Source organism: Fragaria vesca, linkage group LG5 (assembly GCF_000184155.1).
Source record: "Fragaria vesca subsp. vesca linkage group LG5, FraVesHawaii_1.0, whole genome shotgun sequence".
NCBI lineage: Eukaryota > Viridiplantae > Streptophyta > Magnoliopsida > Rosales > Rosaceae > Fragaria > Fragaria vesca.
The window spans coordinates 7,787,815-7,809,717 of NC_020495.1; the positions used below are offsets into that span (position 1 = coordinate 7,787,815).

At 37.7% G+C, this 21,903-nt stretch overlaps 2 protein-coding genes and 1 pseudogene across 2 annotated transcripts; 1 reads left to right on the top strand and 2 right to left on the bottom strand.

Annotated features, from left to right (window-relative positions):
- Window positions 1-459: 459 nt before the first annotated feature.
- LOC101291434 (serine/threonine-protein kinase TIO-like) lies at window positions 460-1,252 on the bottom strand. The gene is made up of 4 exons (XM_004299265.1): window positions 1,115-1,252; window positions 793-885; window positions 611-664; window positions 460-519 (listed from the first exon to the last, which is right to left on the bottom strand). Exons 2-4 carry the CDS (start codon window positions 847-849, stop codon window positions 466-468), a joined length of 165 nt encoding a protein of 54 aa, XP_004299313.1. The 5' UTR covers window positions 850-885; window positions 1,115-1,252; the 3' UTR covers window positions 460-465.
- Window positions 1,253-5,747: 4,495 nt separating this feature from the next.
- LOC101291726 lies at window positions 5,748-6,866 on the top strand. Its single transcript, XM_004299266.1, has 2 exons — window positions 5,748-5,976; window positions 6,406-6,866. Exons 1-2 carry the CDS (start codon window positions 5,808-5,810, stop codon window positions 6,642-6,644), a joined length of 408 nt encoding a protein of 135 aa, XP_004299314.1. The 5' UTR covers window positions 5,748-5,807; the 3' UTR covers window positions 6,645-6,866.
- A 4,318-nt stretch (window positions 6,867-11,184) lies between these two features.
- The window catches only part of LOC101302170, a 23,946-nt pseudogene continuing 13,227 nt past the window's right edge, over window positions 11,185-21,903 (bottom strand).

Sequence of the window (21,903 nt, forward strand, 5' to 3'; positions counted from 1 at the left end):
TTTGGCTTTCTCATCTTATTTTTATATTAATTATGATTTTTTTTATTATATAAAAAGGAGAGGAGATCATCACGTGGGTGGGGGGTGGGGGGGGGGGGGGGAGGAGATCATAGTCTGTCTATTTTTTTTAATTATTTAATTAAATATATACCTATTCTGACTGAATCTGGGGAAGACTTGGCAGGGGTCAGACCCCACCAGGCTTGAGTATACCTCCGCTCCTGTAGGCCATCATGTTTCTCCATGGACAAAAGGAAATGACAGACTATGATTCTTTGATTTTCTTGTCTAGATCTGATAAACAAATACAGCCAACATCGGTAGTTTTAGCTGCAGCCTTCAGGGCTTATTGTTTCAAAGATACTGGTAATTAAATAGACACCCAAACTTTTAAGAATACTAATAGTAAACATATTAACCTTAACAATAGAACCAGCACCAATGAGAATGTTTTGTGGTTTCATGTCACGGTGGAAGATGCGGTTTGAACTTTGAATGGAGATAATGCAATGCTCTCACCTACAATATTTGGTAAACAGAAAGTTATCAAATCCTAACCGGAAAGGTATGACAATTAGAGATGGGATATAAACTGGTGACAAGAAAGTACCAATTGCTTGAACGGAAGGTGCTTATCATCCTCAAGAATCTCAAATAGTTCACCCTGTATATCAAAGAAAGTCCTTGATATTTAAACATCTGCAGAGTTTCCTACTTTCCACAATAACATGCTAGTCTAGATAAACAAATACAGTCAAAATAGGGTACTTTAGATAAGGAAGAAATCAACACTTGTGCAAACTCTGTGACAACACAGAACTCTTGTGGGCTTTCAAAGGAATCAAGCATTTCAATGATATTTTCATGCTTCAGCTTCCTTAGAATCTGCAGATTTAACAGCAGATTACATCATACAACAGACAACAATTAAAACAAAACAAAACAGAAATGAGCATTAACCAAATCAAGGAAGATGTACAGATTAGATTTGAGTAAACATGAGCCTAGTACCTCAATTTCTTGTCTTAAATTTCATAATGAAGAGGCATATACTAATATAAAGTCCAAATCCGAATGGGAACAAGAATGAGAATGGTATATATAAGATCGAGACCTTGCTCCTTTGGGATCGAAATAGCAACCGAATTGAAGGAGACGCCAAACCCTAATCGAAGCCAGCGATGACGACCACGAGGCTCCAACCCTTGTCACCGGAACTGATACCCACATCCTCACCACCGGAACTGACCCCAGCGAAGAGGCCGAACCCCACATCCTCACCATCGGATCTGGTCCTCGCATCCTCACCGACTGACCCAAACCAAGCCAAGAAGGCGAAGCCGGACAGCACCGATCTAGATTATTCAGACGAATATTTGACTCCTGAATATCGAAATCTCCTGCCAGACGAATTTTGGAGTAAGCGTATGGACGGCTTCGTCCAAGCTATGATGGAAAAAGTTCCTAAACCTTGTACGGGGTTAAAAAAGAAGCTTCCAGAAATTTTACCAGAGGGATGTACATGGGGTTCTTATGTCCCTGGGAGTGCAGTTAGAAGCTATGTTGTTAAGATGTTTTGCCTCTATTGTGGCGCGGCTCACTTGGAGGAGGACTGCCCGAAGAAGGATACTCTAGAGGCCAAGCCTATACTCAATTTCCCCATCTTCCACCCCAAGACCAAGTAATGCATTGTGTATGAGTCGTGTTTAACCGTCTACATTACTTATCTCCCTATATGAATGTGTCACGCCCCCAAATTTAAGGCCAATATTATACTGAAATATGGTTCGTGAACTTGTGACGTGAGCCATAAAACAATAATAAAACTTGAAAGTAAGGAAATAGTTATGAGTAAAACTTTCGATTGATATAATAAAATTTCTTTTACATCGATTGAGATTATCAATAAATTTTGTAAACACAAATAAAGATTTATTGTGATGAAATAAAAGTAGAATTATAAAACATTCTTTGTTGAGTTTACGTCGTTTCACCCTGTCCCCAAGAATATACTCATTACCTGAAAAACATAAATGTGTAGCATCATGAGTTACACTAACCCGGTAAGTATAGACCACAGTCTTATATTAATCTGTCTTACAAAATGATGCAAATTGAATAACGAAGTAAAAATGATAAAACAATCAATTATTAATTCTCATTGAATATAATCCCCTTTGAATACCAAATATCACAATATCATTTACCAAAACGACAAATGCATCATCAATAGATGAATTAACTCATAAATGTACATGTATACTCGATTATCTTTTCACCTAGCATCATAAGGTATTAATAATATCGCAAACTGTTTAATCAAAATAATATACTTTTCTTCTCAATTAATATTTCAGAGTAACTGGTAACAAATCCAAAAAAAATCCACGTGCTAGGTCCACTATACCAAAGCACGGGTAAACCGCAGCATACTAAGGTCACTTGCCAAAGTATGTATACTCAAGGTTTGGCACTTCCATCCCAATGAGTATAATAGTGCACTATCTGAAGGGACTAGGGTCCACAGTTAACTTCCACATAAAACACTTTACCAGTAATTCACTTGAGCACGGGGGTAGTACCATTCACCCGGCTACATAACTTCTCAAACATAATCAAATTCACAAATACAATCTTTATGAGCTATAGATCGTATCATACGTATATGTACACAAATACATAAATACACATATATACATACTTAAGAATATTTCATAATGAATTAATGCATATGTAGCATAAACATGATACACAAGAAGAGAAAACTCATGTAGCAACCAATTAATAATTTAAGCTTACAAGCAAATAATCGAATTCATAATAAAATGTAAGTAATGATAAAACACAAGCAATGAAAGAGTAATTTTGCAGACTTTAAATAAACCATATTATTGACTGAATAAACCATATTATTATTAATAGTAGTTTCAATCCTTAAGTCCAATTTCATGGGGTTAATCAACCATGTCCATAATTCTCCGATTAAAGTCATTAAACTTCAAAATGTGTGAAGTTGTCCATCTCAAGTCCAATTTAACAAAGTGAGTACATCGATCACTGTGAAAGGTTCTTCACAAGGAATTCAGTGGTAAGGTTCATGTCAACAAGTCCATATTGTTCAAGTCCAGAAATGATGATATTCCAAAGAAATACATAAAGTGATTACTATTTAATTAACCTTAATTGCATAAATTATTACGTTCAGAAATTTTCAACTATTATTCTTGAAATTCTCCAGATTTAAAGTTCAGGTTATAAGCTTCGTTTTGATATAAAGATCATTGAAAACGGATAAGAAATGAGTGAGATATGATCATTTGAAGTTATGAACATATTATGAGTTTTCCGGCAAGGTTCACCGGAAAAGTTATAAAACTTAACCGTTTAAGGTTTTAGAACTCAGTTATGAGGGAAGATTAAGATATAATATTAGTTATATATCAATATTATACAGTTGATTCAATAAAACAAAGATTAAATCAGAATTTTATAATTTCTGGTGGCCGTAAAATGCATGAACTCGCCGGTTTCCGGAAATAATACTTAAAAAGTAGAAATCTTCTTTTAGCTATAACTTCTTCGTTTCTTAATATTTTTGAGTGATTCAAAAGCCTAAACTGAAGGATTTTTCATGTAGATTAATATAGTGTAACTTTAATAAGCTAAAACAGAAGTTACATGCACGAAATTAGAATTATGCAGCAGCAACGTTTTTATACCATTTTATTCTTTGTTCTTCAAGTTGATCAAAATCTAAGGCAAAAGACTATAAGAGAGTTTTTCATATACTTACTTAAGAAGAAGTGAAGTGAAGAGTTAGGTCTTTGATTCAAGCTTGTATTTCTTTGAAAGAAAAGAACTTTTCAAGAACAAAGGGTAAGGACTTTGGGTGTAAGGCGCTTTTGGTGTGAGGGACTTAGTTGAATGTTGTTTCCAACTAAGGAAGCTTCCGATCAGTTTTTCACTTGACCTTGAAGCTTGAGAGAAATATGAGATAGATCATATGTTTATATAGGCTACAAAGCGTGCATTGGAATTTAATTTCCAACCCACCAATTTGACTTTCAAAGCCAAAACTATAGAGTAGGGTAATTGTTCACTTGGAACACAGAATAGTGAGATGAATGAGAAATAAAATCAGTTATCTACCTATATTTAATTTAATTGCATTTGCATTGTGTTATATATGTATATAAGTACACATGTTTATATGTATATGTTGACTCACAATAACGTACAATTAAGACTTTCTTAGGTGTTTTCTTTCTCAAGATTCAATTGTGTTAGTAATATTAACTAGCACAAAATAATATGCATACCAAAGATAAGAAAAATAATAATCTCAAACTCACCAACGAATGTCGAGTATAGAGAAAATTGAATACCGAAAAGGTGTTACCATAATTTGTTTGGTCATGATAAAGAGATTTTAGAAGTGTGATGACCTTCAATCATATATTTCTTAACAGTCGAAATTCTAATATAAATATAATATAGTTATCCTTGAAAACTTGGGTTATTACAGAATGTATGAGTTAGCACTTAGCAATCCTATGATCTACCAAAGTCTTCTGGATATTGGGAACTTAGTTACAATGTACATGTGGACTAGGCTAAAAACCTATGGTTGTTTAACTCGTAATAAGAGGATTCTGGCTTCATCTAATGTAATATGTGTTGTGGCATGCTTTGTTTACCGATCCATCTTTCTTGTGATCTTTCTTGTCGACTCTACGTGGAGTGTTTGAAATTGCCATATTTTATGTAGCCTAAAATGGCAAAACATATATGTTTGATATTACACACCAGCGCTATACATGTACCAAACACTAGAACCTGTATGTAGTCATGATCAAAGCCAAAGCCATATAATGTAGTCAATGTTGGTCAAAGCCATATAAACTCAGTTGTGAGATTGTTAATTGATCGTTGTGAACTGATGGATTGGCGTCGGCCACGCTCAGACTAGACGAAACGTGTGAGTGAGTTCGATATACTGCATGTCGTTCGGTTGAAAACGACTCAAATAGTTATCGTGTGACATCATCCACTCATTGTATATATAACACGTTTGTTACTCATAATAGGACAGGACCAGACTGTCTTACATAGTCTAATATCACAAATCTCACGTTTAGCAACAAGCAAGACTTTTTTAAGGAGCATACATAGTCTGAATTCTTCATGAGACATTTTACTATAGACTGTCCAAAAACCATGAGTTTGTTGGAGCCCTTCTTCTCTCTGAGTGAGTTCTCTATATTTTGAGCGTGTCGCAGCTCAATAGCCTCCTAGCCTCACCACCAATATTAGGCTAACATCGTCACTTTTAGCCCTGACCTCTCCAAGAGTCCAAGTCGGATATGAGTCCCTAATATATGAAGCTTCCCCAAAATTTCCATGATTCCTTGTTACTAGTACCAAATTCTGCAACAATGACTTAATTGTTAGACAATATTCGATAATATTTGACATAAGAAAGAAGGAGAGACTTTTTAATGAGGACTCTTAAGAACGAAAAGTCTTCAACTTATGAGTTCTCACGAGAATGGCTCACATATAAACAAAATACTTGGTATAGAGTACAATCATATTTTCGTATTTTTAAGAAAGTTGGAATTGAGAAGATGAAAATGGTTCATTGGGCCAAAGCCCAGATTCGATTTTAGGCTGAAAGCCCAAGTTTAAATCATGACACGCCATAACCTCATCTTTATATATAGATCAGATCGAGGCCTTGCTCCTTTGGGATCGAAATAGCAACCGAATTGAAGGAGAGAGACGCCAAACCCTAATCGAAGCCAGCGATGAAGACCATGAGGCTCCAACCCTCGTCACCGGACCCAAACCAACCCAAGAAGGCGAAGCCGGACAGCATCGATGAAGAACATTTAGCCCGCTTTTTTTTTACTCCTGAAGATCGAAATCTCCCGCCAGACGAATTTTGGAGTAAGCGTACGGACGGCTTCATCGAAGGTATGCTCTTGATTTTGTTTTTTGTTTTTTGATTACGAGGAATCAGTACAATACAAATAGTGCTTTATTTGTTTGAATTAATGAATGAATTGAAGAACAGAGAATAGTAAAGAGGAAAATTGCATCGATCTAGTTTGCTCATTCTGCGTATGATTATTATTCAGAGTTAGGGTTTTAATTATGTGCTCTGTATCATATTTGTGTATTAAGATTCATTGATCACCAACACCACTAGTTTGATTAGGATCATGCCGCTGATCTCTGATGTTTCTGATTGAATTCATTTCATTTGATTTGCTCATCATTGAGTCATTATTGTCTCTCATTAAGACATACATTTCATTATCCTGACTTTTCTATGTCTTTCATTCGATACCGCCGGGTTCTGTTTTAACCTTTTTTTTTTTTCTTTTTTTTCCGGGTGCAAAGCTATGATGGAAAAAATTCCTAAATCTTGTGCGGGGTTAGAAAAGAAGCTTCCAGAAACTTTACCAGAGGGATGTACATGGGGTTATGACGTCCCTGGGAGTGGACTTAGAAGCTATGTTGTTAAGATGTTTTGCCTCTATTGTGGTGCGGCTCACTTGGAGGAGGACTGCCCGAAGAAGGATACTCAAGGGGCCAAGCCTATATTCAATTTCCCCATCTTCCGCCCCAAGACCAAGTAACTCATTGTGTATGAGTCGTGTTTATCCGTCTACATTACTTATCTCCCTATATGAATGTATGATGTTAGCACTTAGCAATCCTATGATCTACCTAAGTCTTCTGGATATTGGGAACTTAGTTACAGTGTGCATGTGGACTAGGCTAAAAACCTATGGTTGTTTAACTCGTAATAAGAGGATTCTGGCTTCATCTAATGGGATATGTGTTGTGGCATGCTTTGTTTACCGGTCCATCTTTCTTGTCGACTCTACGTGGAGTGTTTGAAATTGCCATATTTTATGTAGCCTAAAATGGCAAAACATAGATACATGTACCAAAGACTAGAACCTGTATGTAGTCATGATCAAAGCCAAAGCCATATAATGTAGTCAATGTTGATCATAGACATATAAACTCAGTTGTGAGATTGTTAATTGATCGTTGTGAACTGTTTGATAACCTCCTTCACCACATCACCTACTTGTTTTTAAGCTCTTTGATCCCCTGGTCTTGATTTTTCTGCCCGTGCATCAACTGTTGAGTGGAGGCGGTCAAAGCTTCTAACATTTTGTCGTACCTCTCCAAAATTGGAGTCATTGTGGAACCTGAAGCTTGATGGGATGCATAGCTTTGTGTAAACCCCCCTTGAGGACGTTGATTAAATCCTGGTGGTGTACGGTTGTTGCCTTGAGATGCTTGAGAAGGTCCAAGGACGTTGTCGTTGTTACTCCACCGGAAGTTGGGGTGATTCCTTGATCCTGGATATTGAAAATATGGATCGTTCTTTTGATGTTGCTTTCCTTGCTGAAAATTCCTACAGCATGTACCTCCTCATCCTCGTATAATTGAGGGCAGCGATCAGTTTGGTGACCCTCCATTGAGCACACACCACACACCATGGCTCCATGCCAATACCTGAGATAACATAGATGTGAGATTTGATAATTGATCTTTGATATCAGTATCGTTACCTCCCTTTGACGACAATGTCTGGACACGTCTTGAAGAATTATTGAGTTGTCGTGCATTGAATGCACGATCAGCTATATATGAGCTTCATTCCATCCTCTTTGTACATGTCCACGAACGAACCTCCAGCTGATGCATCCAAGATATCCCTCTCTGTGGGTAAGAGGCCATCATAAAAGGCAGTCAACAAGCTTTCCTCACTCAAACTATGTTGAGGGCATTGAGTAAGCAAGCTTTGGAACCTCTCAAAGTATTCGGGATATGACTCGTCCCATCTTTGCCCAATTCTGGTAATTTGCTTTCTCAACGCTATAATTTTTGAAGTGGGAAAGTACTTCTCCAAGAATGTCTTGTGCATGACGTCCCATGAGGTTATATAGCCATTTGGAAGCCTATACAACCAAGTCTTGGCCTTGTCTGCCAGAGAAAACGGAAAAGCCTTCATCTTCATGATATCCTCATCTGCATTCTCCGGTGTCATGCTTGCGCAAATAAATTGGAATTCTTGGAGATGCAGATTAGGGTCTTCATTAGGTAACCCGTGAAAAGTGGGTAGCTTACGGAGAAAACTAGTTCTGAGCTCGAAAGTCCATGTCTTTCCTAGAGCCGGTTGAGGGTAGCGAATGCACGATGGAATACCTCCTGCTATTAGGGACGTTGAAAGCTCCCTGATGGTCTTCCTTGGTTCTACCGGTTGTTGTGGAGGTGGCAGCTGCCGCTGATCGTTTTGTGCGTCTCCCATTTGGAAAATCAAAGTGGGGCTGATGGGCTCGGCCTCTTCTTGAGCAGCTTTGTTTCTCCTCTTGCCAACCTTCTATTCTCTCGAAGTAGCTTCTCTATTTCAGTATTCAAAGGCACTAACTCACCCTTCGGATTGTTCCTTGTATGCATACACAACTGAAGTTCCCTACAAAACACGTAAAAGAAAAACTTTAGCAACAAACAAAGAAGAAAATCGACTCTAAACAACTAATGTGCAAAAACTAAAATTTTACAATCCCTGGCATCGGCGCCAAAAATTGGTACAGCTAAAATAGCCTCACAATTTAACCCTGTAAAAGATTGTCAATTGTAGTATAAAGAAGCAAGGATCGTTCATTGCCAGAGATTGAGGGTATTTAATTTCACACACAAAAACAATGTCACAAAAGTGTACTGTTCCTAACGAACAGCAGACAAAAATATACTTAACTACCCAACCTACACTACTCAGAAAATTATGAAAATTTATAGACCTTAACTACCCAAACTACACAAAATTTCAGGGGATTTGAAGTTCATTTACTATTCTAAATAAATCACTAAAAACAGAGGACAGAAAAATAAGAAAACTAGATTGATTTTTGTAGTTTGAAAAATAAGACAGAGAAGAGGTTAGAGATTTAGGAAATTCACCACCGAATATGCTGCAAAACAAAGTCCACACAGCCAAGATTCTAATTACCAAGTCATGAAAAGGTTTCAATCAAAGAATAAACCGTGAACGTACTGTGTAAATTCTTACTACTTCCTTAACTACTTAAGCAAGATGAACGCACCGTTACTAAGCCTTTAGAATAACCAATCAAGGTATAGACGCTATCCTATCAACAAATTATTCTAAGCATTAAGATCAATGGAAGTGATTGAACAAGTATGCAAAACTAGTGTGGAACGCCTACCTAGCATGCAAGTCTCTCTATTTGGTTTCACCTATTGTCCTATAGGTTTTACTACCTTGAATTAAGCCGTATTAACCGTTTAAGAGATTAAACAACCTAATTCGATCCCCACTCACAAGTTCATAATGTTCTATGTATGCATCCATGAACAAAAATAAGCAAGAGTTATCTATAAACCAAAACCAAACAGACAATCTATATCTAAGCAATTACGAAATCAAGGTTGTAAAACAAAGTTTATTGCATAATTCGGGGCTTCAAACCTCCACCCCGAACTAAGATAAACTAGCTACACATCGTTGTAGAAATCACACAGAGAAAATAAACTTTGAAAGTTAAAGATTACAAAAGGAAGAAGAAAACTGTGAGTAGAAGGAGTTGACGATGATCTTGGCGACTTCCCTTAGATGGAATCTTGTGCGATGCAGCAACGTGAAGGCTTTCTTGCAGGCTGACGGCTTAGAAAACGTTCTGGTATTAAGGTTTTGCCTTAAGTAGTCTCCAAGTCTTCAAAACTTCATTTTCAGACTATGTTTCCTTCTTTGACTAGGATCAATGTTTGGGCTATCTTTTGAATGTCTTCCACATATAATCTGGGCTTGGCTTTTGGGAAAATTATAGTGCTGATGTCACTCTTCAAAATCGCGCAAAAACCCCCAAGAAAGCTTCTCAGAATCCAGCCCAAGCACTACCTCGAACTTGACTGCTGCACAGCTTTCCCGGAACTGCTGAAATCCTGTCCAACTTCGATGCTTCATAAATCCCAGATTCCATCTCCGATTTGGATGATTCTTGCGTCCAAATTGATCTACAAATTCTCCTCCACAAATATGGGAGTCACCTTGGTGAAACCATTCTCGGAACCGCATGTAAATAGGCCTTGAAAACCGGAGAAAATAAGCAGAAACCAGTTTTCAGCTTTTTGTGTTTGCAGCTTCTGTTTTGGTGAAGTGGTTCCATCACCTTTCCTTGATATTTTTGACCATGTGAATGATCAAACTCCATCATTGACATCTCTACTTCCTATTGCAAGCCTTGCTTGCATCACTTGAGCACATATTTGCATTATATATCTTGCTCCACGAAATACATAAGAAAATAACAAAGTTAAAACGATATTTTTAAAGGAAAATAGCCAAGTTAAATGCAAAGGTTAAATTATAAAATCGTCGTATTTTATGCTCCTATCACGCATCCGCCACATTCACCGAGACTCAGCTGTGGTGGGTTCTTTTGTTTCTGGCAACTGAACATTTTGGTTACTCAGATGACTCGATCGGATCGGTCTGTATCTTCTTAGAAGCGACTCCCCCAAGAGTTTAAACTATATTCTAAGTTACCAATAAAATTAGATATGCTATAGACTATGAAGTTTGAACGAACATGAAATTTTCAAAGTTCAGCCCATCCATTGAAATTGATCGACCTTGTAGATTGGGCAGATTGGTAGAAGGCTGTAATAAAAAATTGGTAGAAGCAATTATGGATAAGGGGTCGTTGATACAACATAAAAGATAACTGCTACAAAGGATTCTGTTTCTGTAGCCCAGTTCATACAGGAAAACTGAAACATAGCATGAGACTAAACGCAATACATTTACAGCGGTACAGTCATATAAGAGGCCTTCAGGTGCCAAAACCTAAACCGGAGAAAAGAACTCCCTGTCTTGCAGGATAATACGTCTTGAAACATTCTTGACGGTAGCAATACCCCAGTTGGCCGAGGCTCAAAATTTGGTGACTATGTTGCTCCAGTGTGTTCAAGGGCCGTCTTTTTATGCTGATGAATGAAAAGGAGAATTCAGAATTGAATTGTATGTAACCAGAGAAGTAAAAAGCAGTACCAATAGACACAAACAACAAGCAGTTAGAGACAGAGAGAAAAAGGAGACGCTGCTTAAAATAAAATCAGCGAAGATTCAAAATAACCCTAACCTGCTAAGATTTCTTGTAACAGATATTCACTGTATCTTCCCACATCCACATGGATAGGCAACTTTCCTAAGAGATATGGAACTGTCTTGAACCCCAATTCTAAATCCACTTTAGAGACAAGTTGCTGTGTCTTCGATTCTTGATCCACTTTAGGGACAAGTTGCTGCGTCTTCAATTCTGCATCCACTTTAGGGACAAGCTGTTGTGTCATCTCAGCGAAAATTGTGTTGGCATCTTCCGGAGACGAACAGAGGACCACATAGTACTTGTATCCGTTCTTTGCAACCAGCATAGAAGTGCATAGAACATCCTCCCTGCAAGATATAAGTTAAAACCAGTTTCAGATAAATTGTCTAATATAATGTCCAACTAAATTATTTATATAGGATAATGAGACTACCGAGAAGTCATTTGCTGTTCAAACAGAGTAAGTGGTCCTGCGAGTCGTGAATTGATCCTCACAAGAAGGAGGTAACTTGGGCAAATCGTACAGTACATCAAATGAAGAATGCACGGTTCAACTTCCTCATGTGAGGACTCAAAACTAAAACATTCTCCATGAGTGTAGTACACTACAAAAAAAAAAAAAAAGAAGATTAAAATTCATATACAGAAAGTTTTCTAGCTTATTTGGCCCAGAACAAAAAAAGATACTAACTTATATATAGACTGATATTTCATAAATTTTATCGAAGATAGATTACCATGTATTGGGCCACCAGTGTTATTTGAACGCATGCATGCATAAAGCTCGGACATTAATGAAGCTTCTCTGGCTTGATCCTTAGTCATTAGACGATGAACACCCCTGATAAAACATCATTAAGATATTAATATAAAAAGACAATAAAAACAATAAAGAAAACAAGAAAAACTATTAACAACTTACATATTGTATAACATACGATCTGCATAAACCGATCCCGAACCAAGCACAAGTCGTTGTCTGATTTCGAAACTCTCCAAATCTTTGAATTCATCAAGACGCTCCAAATCGTGTAGCTTAGCCTTTTCCAAAATTACCTTATAGGCTTCATACCTCTGTATTAAAAAATAACCATTATATATTGAATAAAAAACAAAACATATAAACAAATAAGAGATGCAATTTACCTTGTTTGAAAGCCAACCAATGAAAATGCCTCCAATAAGGAATGGATTTTCAGGCTTACGAATGCGCAAGTTATCTAGAAATGCATGGGCGATGTCTGTCAACAAATCAATTCCCACCAACTCTCCTATCTGTTCACATTCTTCAACTACCTGAACCAAATACTCGGCTAATTCATCATTTAGAGGTCTGTACCCGCATTTCAGGTAAAATAGGTTCGACTTGGACGATATTGTATGGAACTTGTCTGAAGAATCCGCTGAAAAACAAAAAGTGGGAAAAAAATATTAAATTAGTAAAAGCTCACATAGTATACTAAATTTTTAAAGTTAAAAACTCACATATAGACTCTCCAATGCTTGGATCAGTAGTTGTAATGCGAGTATCACGAAATGCAACAAGTCCTTTATCATACAATAAAGCTCCAATCGTAGTTCCCATTTCAACCTATCAAGTAGATACTTTCGATAAGTAAAATAAAAAATTATGATAAGCTACAATTAATATTGGACTAATAAACTCCTTAAAAAGATAACAGAAAAATGTAGTAACAAGTTTCATATAATGTAGTAAAAAACACATAAGCATTATTGGAATGGACAAGGCAACACATAATGTTGAGATATTGAAATGAATAAGATTGGATCATTGCCTATACAATATTAAGACCATTAAAACCAGCAAACTGTATGATATAGTTATTTCTAGATATGTTTCAAGCTACAGTAGGATGGGGAAATTGGGATATACAAGAAAGCTGAAAAGATTATTTCAGATGGCTAACAAAAGGAATATCCAAGAAAGCTGAGAAGATTATTTCAAATGGCTAACAAAATCAGAAAGGCTACCTACCTGTATGGCTCCTTTAGACGAAAGAGTGTATAACATATCATTATGGTAAGCAGGATCTCCAATCTGCACAGAGAAGAGAGAGTGTGTTAGAATGAAGAATCTAGCCACATAGCTACAAGGTTTAATTAATTAGTCTCTACATTCTGATCGTGAAATACGATCGTTTGATTAATTAATAGAAATCCCTTGAAGAACTCCAGCAGAGAAGGCAGGTTAATGTAGTCAAAGAATCCCTTAATACCAAAAAAAGTAAAAATTGTTGATGTATATTCTCAAATGTTGAGCTAATGAGATTTATAATACAAGGTGTGATTAGCCAACGATTCAAAATGGAAAAAGATAAATAATATTGAGTTTGGAAGACCAAAAGAAATTAGATGGGTTATATATCCCTAATGTATACCCCCAAATATTATTTCAAAAAGGGATGTTGATTTGAAAAGTAAACCAAATCTAACCTTGTCCATGCGAGCCAAATCAGAAAGGGTCATCAGAACATCCAGAATGACTTCTTTTGGGCTTGAATGATCCAGCAATCTTCTCATATTAGTAGGATCCAACAAGCCTTTACCCACAAGTTGAACTGCCAATGGTCGCTGAGCTATCATCTTAGCCAGAAAGGCCACAGGTCTTTCCAAATCTTTTAACTCCACATGTTCTAGACACCAAAGAATGATACCAGGCACTCCTACCTGAAAAATTCAGAAGTAATAGTTAGTGAAACGCGTAGGTTCTTGAGTACCAGGATGGCACCAGATTCAGCATTTTAACTCATTCTGCATATCTCATTTAATAATGTGCATGCTGTTAGTTTCCCTACTGTTGATTCATTTAAACAAAGAATTTGAAGAGCCAAATGAACACCGTTCTGAAAAGAAACTACATATGAAACAAAACCCATTCCTTTGCACTGTGTAGAGGAGGAAAAATAAATGAAGAGGATCGAACCTCCAAGAGGATTTTGATATACTCTCCCAGGTCCTCCTCAATCACTTTCGCCATGTCTCTATCTTCCATGCCGACTTTAACACCTGGTGACCCCATGTTCAGAAGGATACCACTGTTAACTGAGGCAGTCGCTGATGGCAATCCTGGAGCATTCTGAACAGCCACAAAAGGAAATGCCAAGAGGTCAATTATTGCGTTTGTTATGTCTCTTACGCCATCCATTCCTCCACCAGGCCCAGCCCAGGACTTTACAAGTTTGAGATGCATATCAGATATCAAGTCAGAAGAGTTTGATATGATCACTTCTAAGCAGAATCTGACGAAAGGTTAAGGCTCCACCTGAAAGGCATTGACAAATAGATGATATTGTCCACACAACTCCTATAGGGGAAAGCCCAACTTGATCACTTGCACTGGATTCTTCTTCAGGAGAATGGTATTGTTGGTTTTTGGCTAACAAATTGATTAGAAGTAGAGGGATATTGCTTGCACACATTTGTTGAACAGCTGAGGGTCCTCCCCACCTCAACCTCACCTCCAGCAGGCCAACACATCCATCCCTAAGGCCATGCCAATTTGAGAGAACACCATTGGTGACATTAGGACCTGGGACAATCTCACTGTTTGATGGAAGCTTCAGGTATTCACAAAGTGTGGTGGTTTGAGGAATCAAAGGCACTGCTACTTCAAAGACAGAAGACCCAACAGAAGCTCCAGATTCAAGGGACAAAATAGATGCCAGTGCCAACATGGCTGACGCACTGTGAGCTCGAGAGGAAGTATTCGTGCTCTCACCAGAAGAAAAGTGATGAGCAAGGACAGATAGTCGAGAAAGCTGATTCTTCGAGGATGTAGTAAGCATAAACAAAGAAGAATTTATTCCAGTCGCCTTTAAACATTGTGCAACTGATGCAAGGATGAGGCAGGAATGCATAACCAATGTATTAGGGTCGGTTAGTTTGCTCTTCAAGTTGGTTGTTTCAATTGCTTGTGGATCTTTATTTTGAGAAGAAATGCATAAAGACAACAAAGAGAAAATCTCTGAAATAATGGTCCTATCACCTCCACCACTGACAACAGTAGTTACAGGTAAGGAACTAGGCAGGCCACAGAGAATGCCACAAACGATTCCATTCTGCAGGCAGCACCGCAACAACAGCTGAAACAGGAAAGGAAATTCCAGTATCAGTCATGTTAAAAGATCCAAGCGGACAAAACCCAATATATAAGTAGAAACATTTGGTATATTCTTATGAGAAAAGCTTTCAAATTATTTTGCAGATTCAGAGACCATTGTCTACATGTGGGCAATTAGGATAGGGAAACACCTGAATACCAGCATAGAGTGAAGCCTCAAGACGTTGATGAAGGCAATAATGGATGGCAACCTGAACTGGTTTAGATCTAACTAATGCTCTAGTAACTACAGCTACAAAATTTGCTGATTCTGTCAAAATCGCAGAACCTCCTCGATCTTGATCCCTTGCTGGACTATGCACAGTGTTTAGCGGAAAAGAAACAGCATTTCCTTTTGTGGAAAAAACCTCTGATGCATCTACCAATAACCAAATAGCCCGACATGCTTCACATGCTGAACGCAACATATTTGAAGAACCTGAAATAAGACTTGCTCCAGCAGTAGCTAAGCAGAGACAAAGCTGATCCACTAAACCAGATGTTTTAGCATGATCCAAAATCAGTTTCACAGTATCATAAGGACCAGAAACCTCCTGGAGATCTGGAGTTGAGAATAATGCTTTAAGGCCCTGATTAACTCTTGTTAACATGACCGTAATGCAAGCCAAGGATTCAAACATAACTCTTCCCGATGCATCTTCACTGCAACCAACAACCTACAAATATATCAAAGAGATGAGAACCAGAAGCAGGACCTTAACTTGTTGCCGTAAAGTAACATGCACCATAGAAAGAATCAAACCTGTGAAAAACTATCAGTTAAAGCAACCCAGTGCCTGAAATATAAGCCTCCAATGTCATGTCCAACATTGTCTACCAAAACTTTGATTATGGAGAAACTCTGCAAAAGTTAGACAGCAAATGTTCTTATCTTACTTTTATCATCAGATAGCAAGAGAGGGGGTGACAGTTATAATACTTGTTAGTTTGTTCATTTAAGATATTAAAGCTCAAAAGTTGCATAACTTGTATAAAACTCAGACGAGTCGGTAAGTAGGACAGAGATGAAAACAACAGATACATGAAAATAATAATAATAATAATAATAATAATAATAATAATAATAATAATAATAATATAAATAAAAGAAGCGTGTTCGGGGATGGAGAAGGTAATAAGTTTTCATTTGTCCATCAATTTGACACTGTTTAAGACACTCATGTATTTCAACACTTCTACAAACAGAATCTCAGAAGTTGCAGTAGATAGGGATGGGGATTTAAACAACAATATTATTAGTAAAAAATGAATGGACTTATTTGGGCATGTAGAAGTGTGGTATGCTAAGTTTCTTTTATAGGGAACTTTAATAAATACTGAGACATGCAATGAGCAGATACAAGGATTGTAAGAGCCTGACAAAAGTACAGTTTGAAACGAGCAAAAGAGCTCGGTAATTTACTGACAGCTAGCCAAGCCCATAAAACACCAAATTCCAAGCATTTGTGGCTACAGAAATGCATGCCAACATCAGATACAAAGGCCCAAAGTAACTGGAAAAAAAAAAAAAAAAGAGTTCTAGAAGAATCACTCATACCTTTGCTCTTAACTCATTCAGTTCGGAAGATTTGATGCTCCCAATGAAGGTGGTATACACAAGAATTTCATGTATGATTTCATCAAGCAGCCCGCTGGAACTGATGGCACCAGCTGCAACTAAGTTTGAAAGGATTCTTAAGGATTGAATTGAAGTAAGAATATCTTGATCCCTGTGTGTGTTCAACAAACAATGACGTATTAAAGAACCGAACAAGACAGTAGGTAATATTCAGATGAGCATGCAGTTCAGCTTCACCTGCTGGAGTTCTGGGATCCTTGCGAGCATTGTTTTAGTGGTAGCAAAACATTTGCTAATGCTTCAACATCTTGAACAATTATTTTTGCACCTTTAACCGTACGGGAGTTATTTTCCAGTGTGTCGAGACTTTGACAAACTGAAGCAAACCATCATTTAAGTCACATGTGATTGCTACATCATGTAAACTTACGTATAAATAGCGAGAGTTGTGTCTTTTGATCTCAATTAATTATGCTTAGTTAAGTTTGTTTCATTGATATTTCATTCTGGAGTCAAAATAACTCTACACAACCCAGACATTGATAACTTGGGGGTGGAGGGAGGGGAAGACACTTATGAAACATAATATAGATATGGTGATATAAATTACCAGAACTAAACAAAATAATCAGATATCTCCTTGTTATGGAAACTTGTTATACCTGACTGTTTAACTTCATCAGCATTTGCAAACCCAGGAAAGTCCTCATTAGTCTGAAAAAGAGCCACACAAATGATATCCCAGAAAATACCAACAATAGATAAAACCAACTTTCCAGAAAATGCAAAACATAAGTACCTGGCCTAACTTGCGTCTTTTCTCGAAAGAACCTTCACCCACAAGCTCGATTACATGACAATTCTCGACACCCATCTTTTAAATCCACAGCTGTATGTATGCATCTACCCTTTACAGTCCTGTAAGTTATACATCTCAGTCAATTAATGCAACTACAATTCCTGAACCATGATTTACCAATTCGAAACAAAATTACTAACTAATAATGATAGATGTTCAGATGCGCTAACTCAATCCTACCTCAATTGCTAAAAACGCCAGCAAATTGAAACCCTAACCTTACCGAATTGAACCCGAAACTAAAACAGAAACCCTAACCTTCGTACCCGTCGCCATATCCCAACCCCAAACCTAAAAAATTCGAAAGCAACGAGCTACGCTAGTGGTTACGGAAGAAGAGTGAAGCGAAATAAATGAATCGGCGACTAATTTAATAGACGAAAACCAAATGAAACGAAGCAGATTAGGGGAAAAAATTAATGGAGGCGTAACAGTACCTTGAGCTCCGATCTGAGCATAAATGGAATTGCTATCAGAGAAGTGTGAGGCGAAGTAAGGCTGGAAGTGATATTACAGAGAGAACGAGAGAGAGAGATTTGACATGAGGGATGAGAAAATAGAGAGAGAGGGTTAAGGGTTTTGTTGATTTCTCCCGCCCAGTTAAGCTTTTATTTTTATTTTTTAAAACTTCGCCCTTCTATTTTTCGAAATGATTTAGAGGGGGCTGTGAACAGTGTGATTGCTCAGAGTGGAACAAAGCGTACGAGCGGAGTGAGAGAGATTTTCAATGTCGTTCGGCTGGAAACGACACTGGAAAAGAGGTCCTGTGATCACTACTCTCTTCTTAATTTTTATTTTGTTTTTGGGCTAGGTCACTTTTTTAGTTTATAATTTTCTAGTACAATAAGTTTCTTTATTTCATTAGCACTCTAAGCACTTCTTGTGCCTCGTGGCGTCTGGGCATTATGAGTCTATTTTTCTTTTTAGTCATTTTTTAGTTTTCTAGGTGAGATCTTAATCTATAATATATTTTCTATTAGATTGTAGGCTCACTTGTGAGCCGAAATGTAAATGAGGATACTCTCGTACGAATCTTATGATCTTGTTTGTCCTCTGTGCGCATGACAACGGATCGATTTATATTGTACCCTCTACTTGAATACTAATGACAATATTGTCTTGAGTTACATCTTGTCCATCGATCAAATGATTTTGGACGATCGTGATTACAAAAATTACTTGATAATTGTTCACTTATTCACGAGGTACTGTATATGGTTTATGAGAATCATTAATCATGAACTATATTTTAGTTTTAAAAGACGATTGGCATTGTATGATTCAAAGGTGCATGAAGCAGGCAATGGCATATAGGGGCCAGAACTTGATAGCTTACTATAGACACAAATGATATCTCTTTGGATTGCATACATACTTACATAGAGATAGAAAGCAGAAGAAGAAGGTGAAGCATGATAGTTGTCGTCGCGCGGTGGAGCACTAAACGAAGACTGGTTAGAATGGTACATTGCGCGCTTGTGCAGGTAAGAATTGCTCAATCATCCTCGCAGGCGCTGCTGTATACACCTCTAAAAGCTCTGCAGCAATGGCTACCAATATCATTATGGAATCTCCAGATGATCGATGAGAGTGTGCCAACTTTCAGTCAAGTGCATGTGTGCATTTGAACAATGCACCCATGGCATTTAAAGATGGTGAGAGTATACGTTTAAGTCTACGTTTCAAGGACTATTGGTGCATACGTTTCAAAGTCTGTCATCAAACTGTGGTGGCTTGACTTGAGCGAAGTGATGATTTGACCGTATCTTTAACTACAGTTGCTATTAAAAGAGGCACATAGAGAATGCTTTTCATGCTGCATTCAGTCTGTTACATCCAGGCTTGCCTTGTAACATTCCAGAAAGGCAGAAATGTAACTGTTACTTACTAAGAGGAGATGTGTAAAACTGTGATAGTACTCTATTATCAATAAGCGAAATTGACATGTTTAACAGCTTCCAAGATCGACCCCATCAGTGAGCCTACTGCATTATTACTCAAGTAGCTTGCCACCATTATGACCAAAATTGAACAATGTCAACACAGACTTTGAACCTGAAAAGAAAGCAAAAGAAAATCTAAACAGGGCAAACCAAGGTTTGAACCCCCAATACCTTGAAGCTCACCCTCTCAACTAAAGCTGCTACTCTCTTTCTCTATTCAGTTTTCCTTGACGTCCATTTGGTTCTCTGGTACTTCGCTCAGTGCTCTGGTCTTCTCTACCACCTTTGTGTCCTTGCTGTCCTCAATCTTCAGTTTACTTTTCAGCAGTTTCTTCAGCTGCCTTAGACTCGTAGCCTTAAATTCCTCAAACTTTGCTTGTCGGGCTCTTAGTAGGAGTGGAACTGAGAGTTGATGAAATGAGCTCAACAGTTTTCACAGCACTTGGTGGTTCGTTTACCTCTTGTGGCTGTGCAGATTGAGCAGCAATAAGATCATCAAAATCTTTGACCATATCCTGTGCTCCTTCACAATGAGGTTCTGCAATAAGCAACCACAATGAGATTCAAAGAAGTTCAATGAAAAAGAAACAAATTGAAGTCAAATTGAATAAGCATCTGGCTCAAAATAGCAAATAAACTCCAGTTGAACTTACCCTTATCATCAGCTGAGCTCTCTTCACTAGATTCATCCATAACCTCTGAATTCATATTAGCATCTGAAGCTGCCTTTGGTGCAGACAACTCAGATTCCATTCCTGATTCCTGCATTGGACCATCTTTCTGTACTTCTGTCACATCCATCTTGTTATCTTTCACCAGACTTTCATCTATAACTTGTCCATTTGATTTTAGCTCCGACAACACTTCCGAAGCATCAATTCCATTTGAGTTTCCCTCTGATACTGTGCATATCAGAACCTGTTCGGTACCATATAAGTCATGTCAGATAACAATACCTTGGCTCTACATGTCATCTAAGAAACAACAAATTTGATAGAAGTAGGCTTGTCTACACAACTTGTATCCAAACCAAACCACACCTAAAATAAGCCAGGCTTCCCAAATTGATGTTTTAACCGAATCATATCCAAAATTAGCTAGTCTACACTACATAATATCTACAAAATTTGATAATCATGACCAGTAACAACTCATCAAGGAATGTCAACCGGACTTACCCTTAGCAACTGAGCTCTCAAGCATTGCCAGGAGTTTCTTAGTAGGAATTGGAATGTGTCCCTTATCCATGTTTACAGAGAAAGTAATTCAGTGGCTGACTTGCTAGCAAGCATTGGTCATGGTTATGAACCTGGATGCAGATTCTTTAGCTCCCCTCCTAATGATGTTATCCCTCTCTTGGAAGCTGATTCTTCCGGCTCTTCCAAGCCTAGATTGGTTGTGTTTTAAGTTTCTTGTCCTTGCCTTCGGGCTCCCATGTGATCAAAAAAAAAACTGAGCCCTCTGATTGCTCCGAGCAATCCATGGTATCTGCAGAAAGTTCATCAATGCTAGAAGTCATGGTGTTATCCTTATCCAGGCTCATCTTGGACATGGTCTTCCCCAATAACCTCACCGATCGCCAAGTACTATATGCACACTGCACAGAAGCTGTTTCTGTTAGCGTCTCTGTCTTCTGGCGAGCTGGAGCTCTCCTCCTGGTGCTTCGAGCAACAGGAGTCTTTGTGGAACCTCAGTCAATTCATGTCCCACCTCTTCACCAACAGTCTTCTTCGTCGGAGCACGCCTAGTGGTAGTCCTAGCCACAGTACGAGGGGCACTTGCTGATCCAATCATGATTTTTTCTGGAGATTGGTTCAACAACTCGTAAAGTCCTTCAACCTGACATATTAATTTACATTAACAATGTCATATTACATTACAAATCATCACAAATTATCAAGAAACAAATACTAAACCCTACACAACTTATTGTGTGGATACCTAAAAAAGTGAAACATGATTGAATCAGCTATATTAATATACTCTTATTCAATTCGTTTAGGTGATTCTCGGCAACCAAATACATAGAGGTTTTGAACCTAGGTTCGAATCACGATATTGTCATGTGGTTTTTATTGGTCTTTGAATCTATGAATTGATGATTCATAGTTTTCATACTGTTTTGTTCATCAAAACGTATGCAATTGATCTCCCTCTATATCTACAACTCCATTTCTTCTTCTCTTCTCTCCCAAAACTATGTCAAAGTGATAAGAGAAGCTATCTCACTTCTCCCCCAAAGATTA

What these genes read in the sequence shown, in the direction of transcription:
- LOC101291726 (XM_004299266.1), top strand. Translation starts at nt 5,808, where the DNA reads ATGAAGACCATGAGGCTCCAACCCTCGTCACCGGACCCAAACCAACCC. An exon ending in TACGGACGGCTTCATCGAAG is followed by an intron (nt 5,977 to 6,405) that starts GTATGCTCTTGA and finishes CCGGGTGCAAAG; the next exon opens with CTATGATGGAAAAAATTCCT.
- LOC101291434 (XM_004299265.1), bottom strand. Translation starts at nt 849, where the DNA reads ATGCTTGATTCCTTTGAAAGCCCACAAGAGTTCTGTGTTGTCACAGAG. An exon ending in TTGTCACAGAGTTTGCACAA is followed by an intron (nt 665 to 792) that starts GTGTTGATTTCT and finishes TTTGATATACAG; the next exon opens with GGTGAACTATTTGAGATTCT. An exon ending in ACCTTCCGTTCAAGCAATTG is followed by an intron (nt 520 to 610) that starts GTACTTTCTTGT and finishes CAAATATTGTAG; the next exon opens with GTGAGAGCATTGCATTATCT.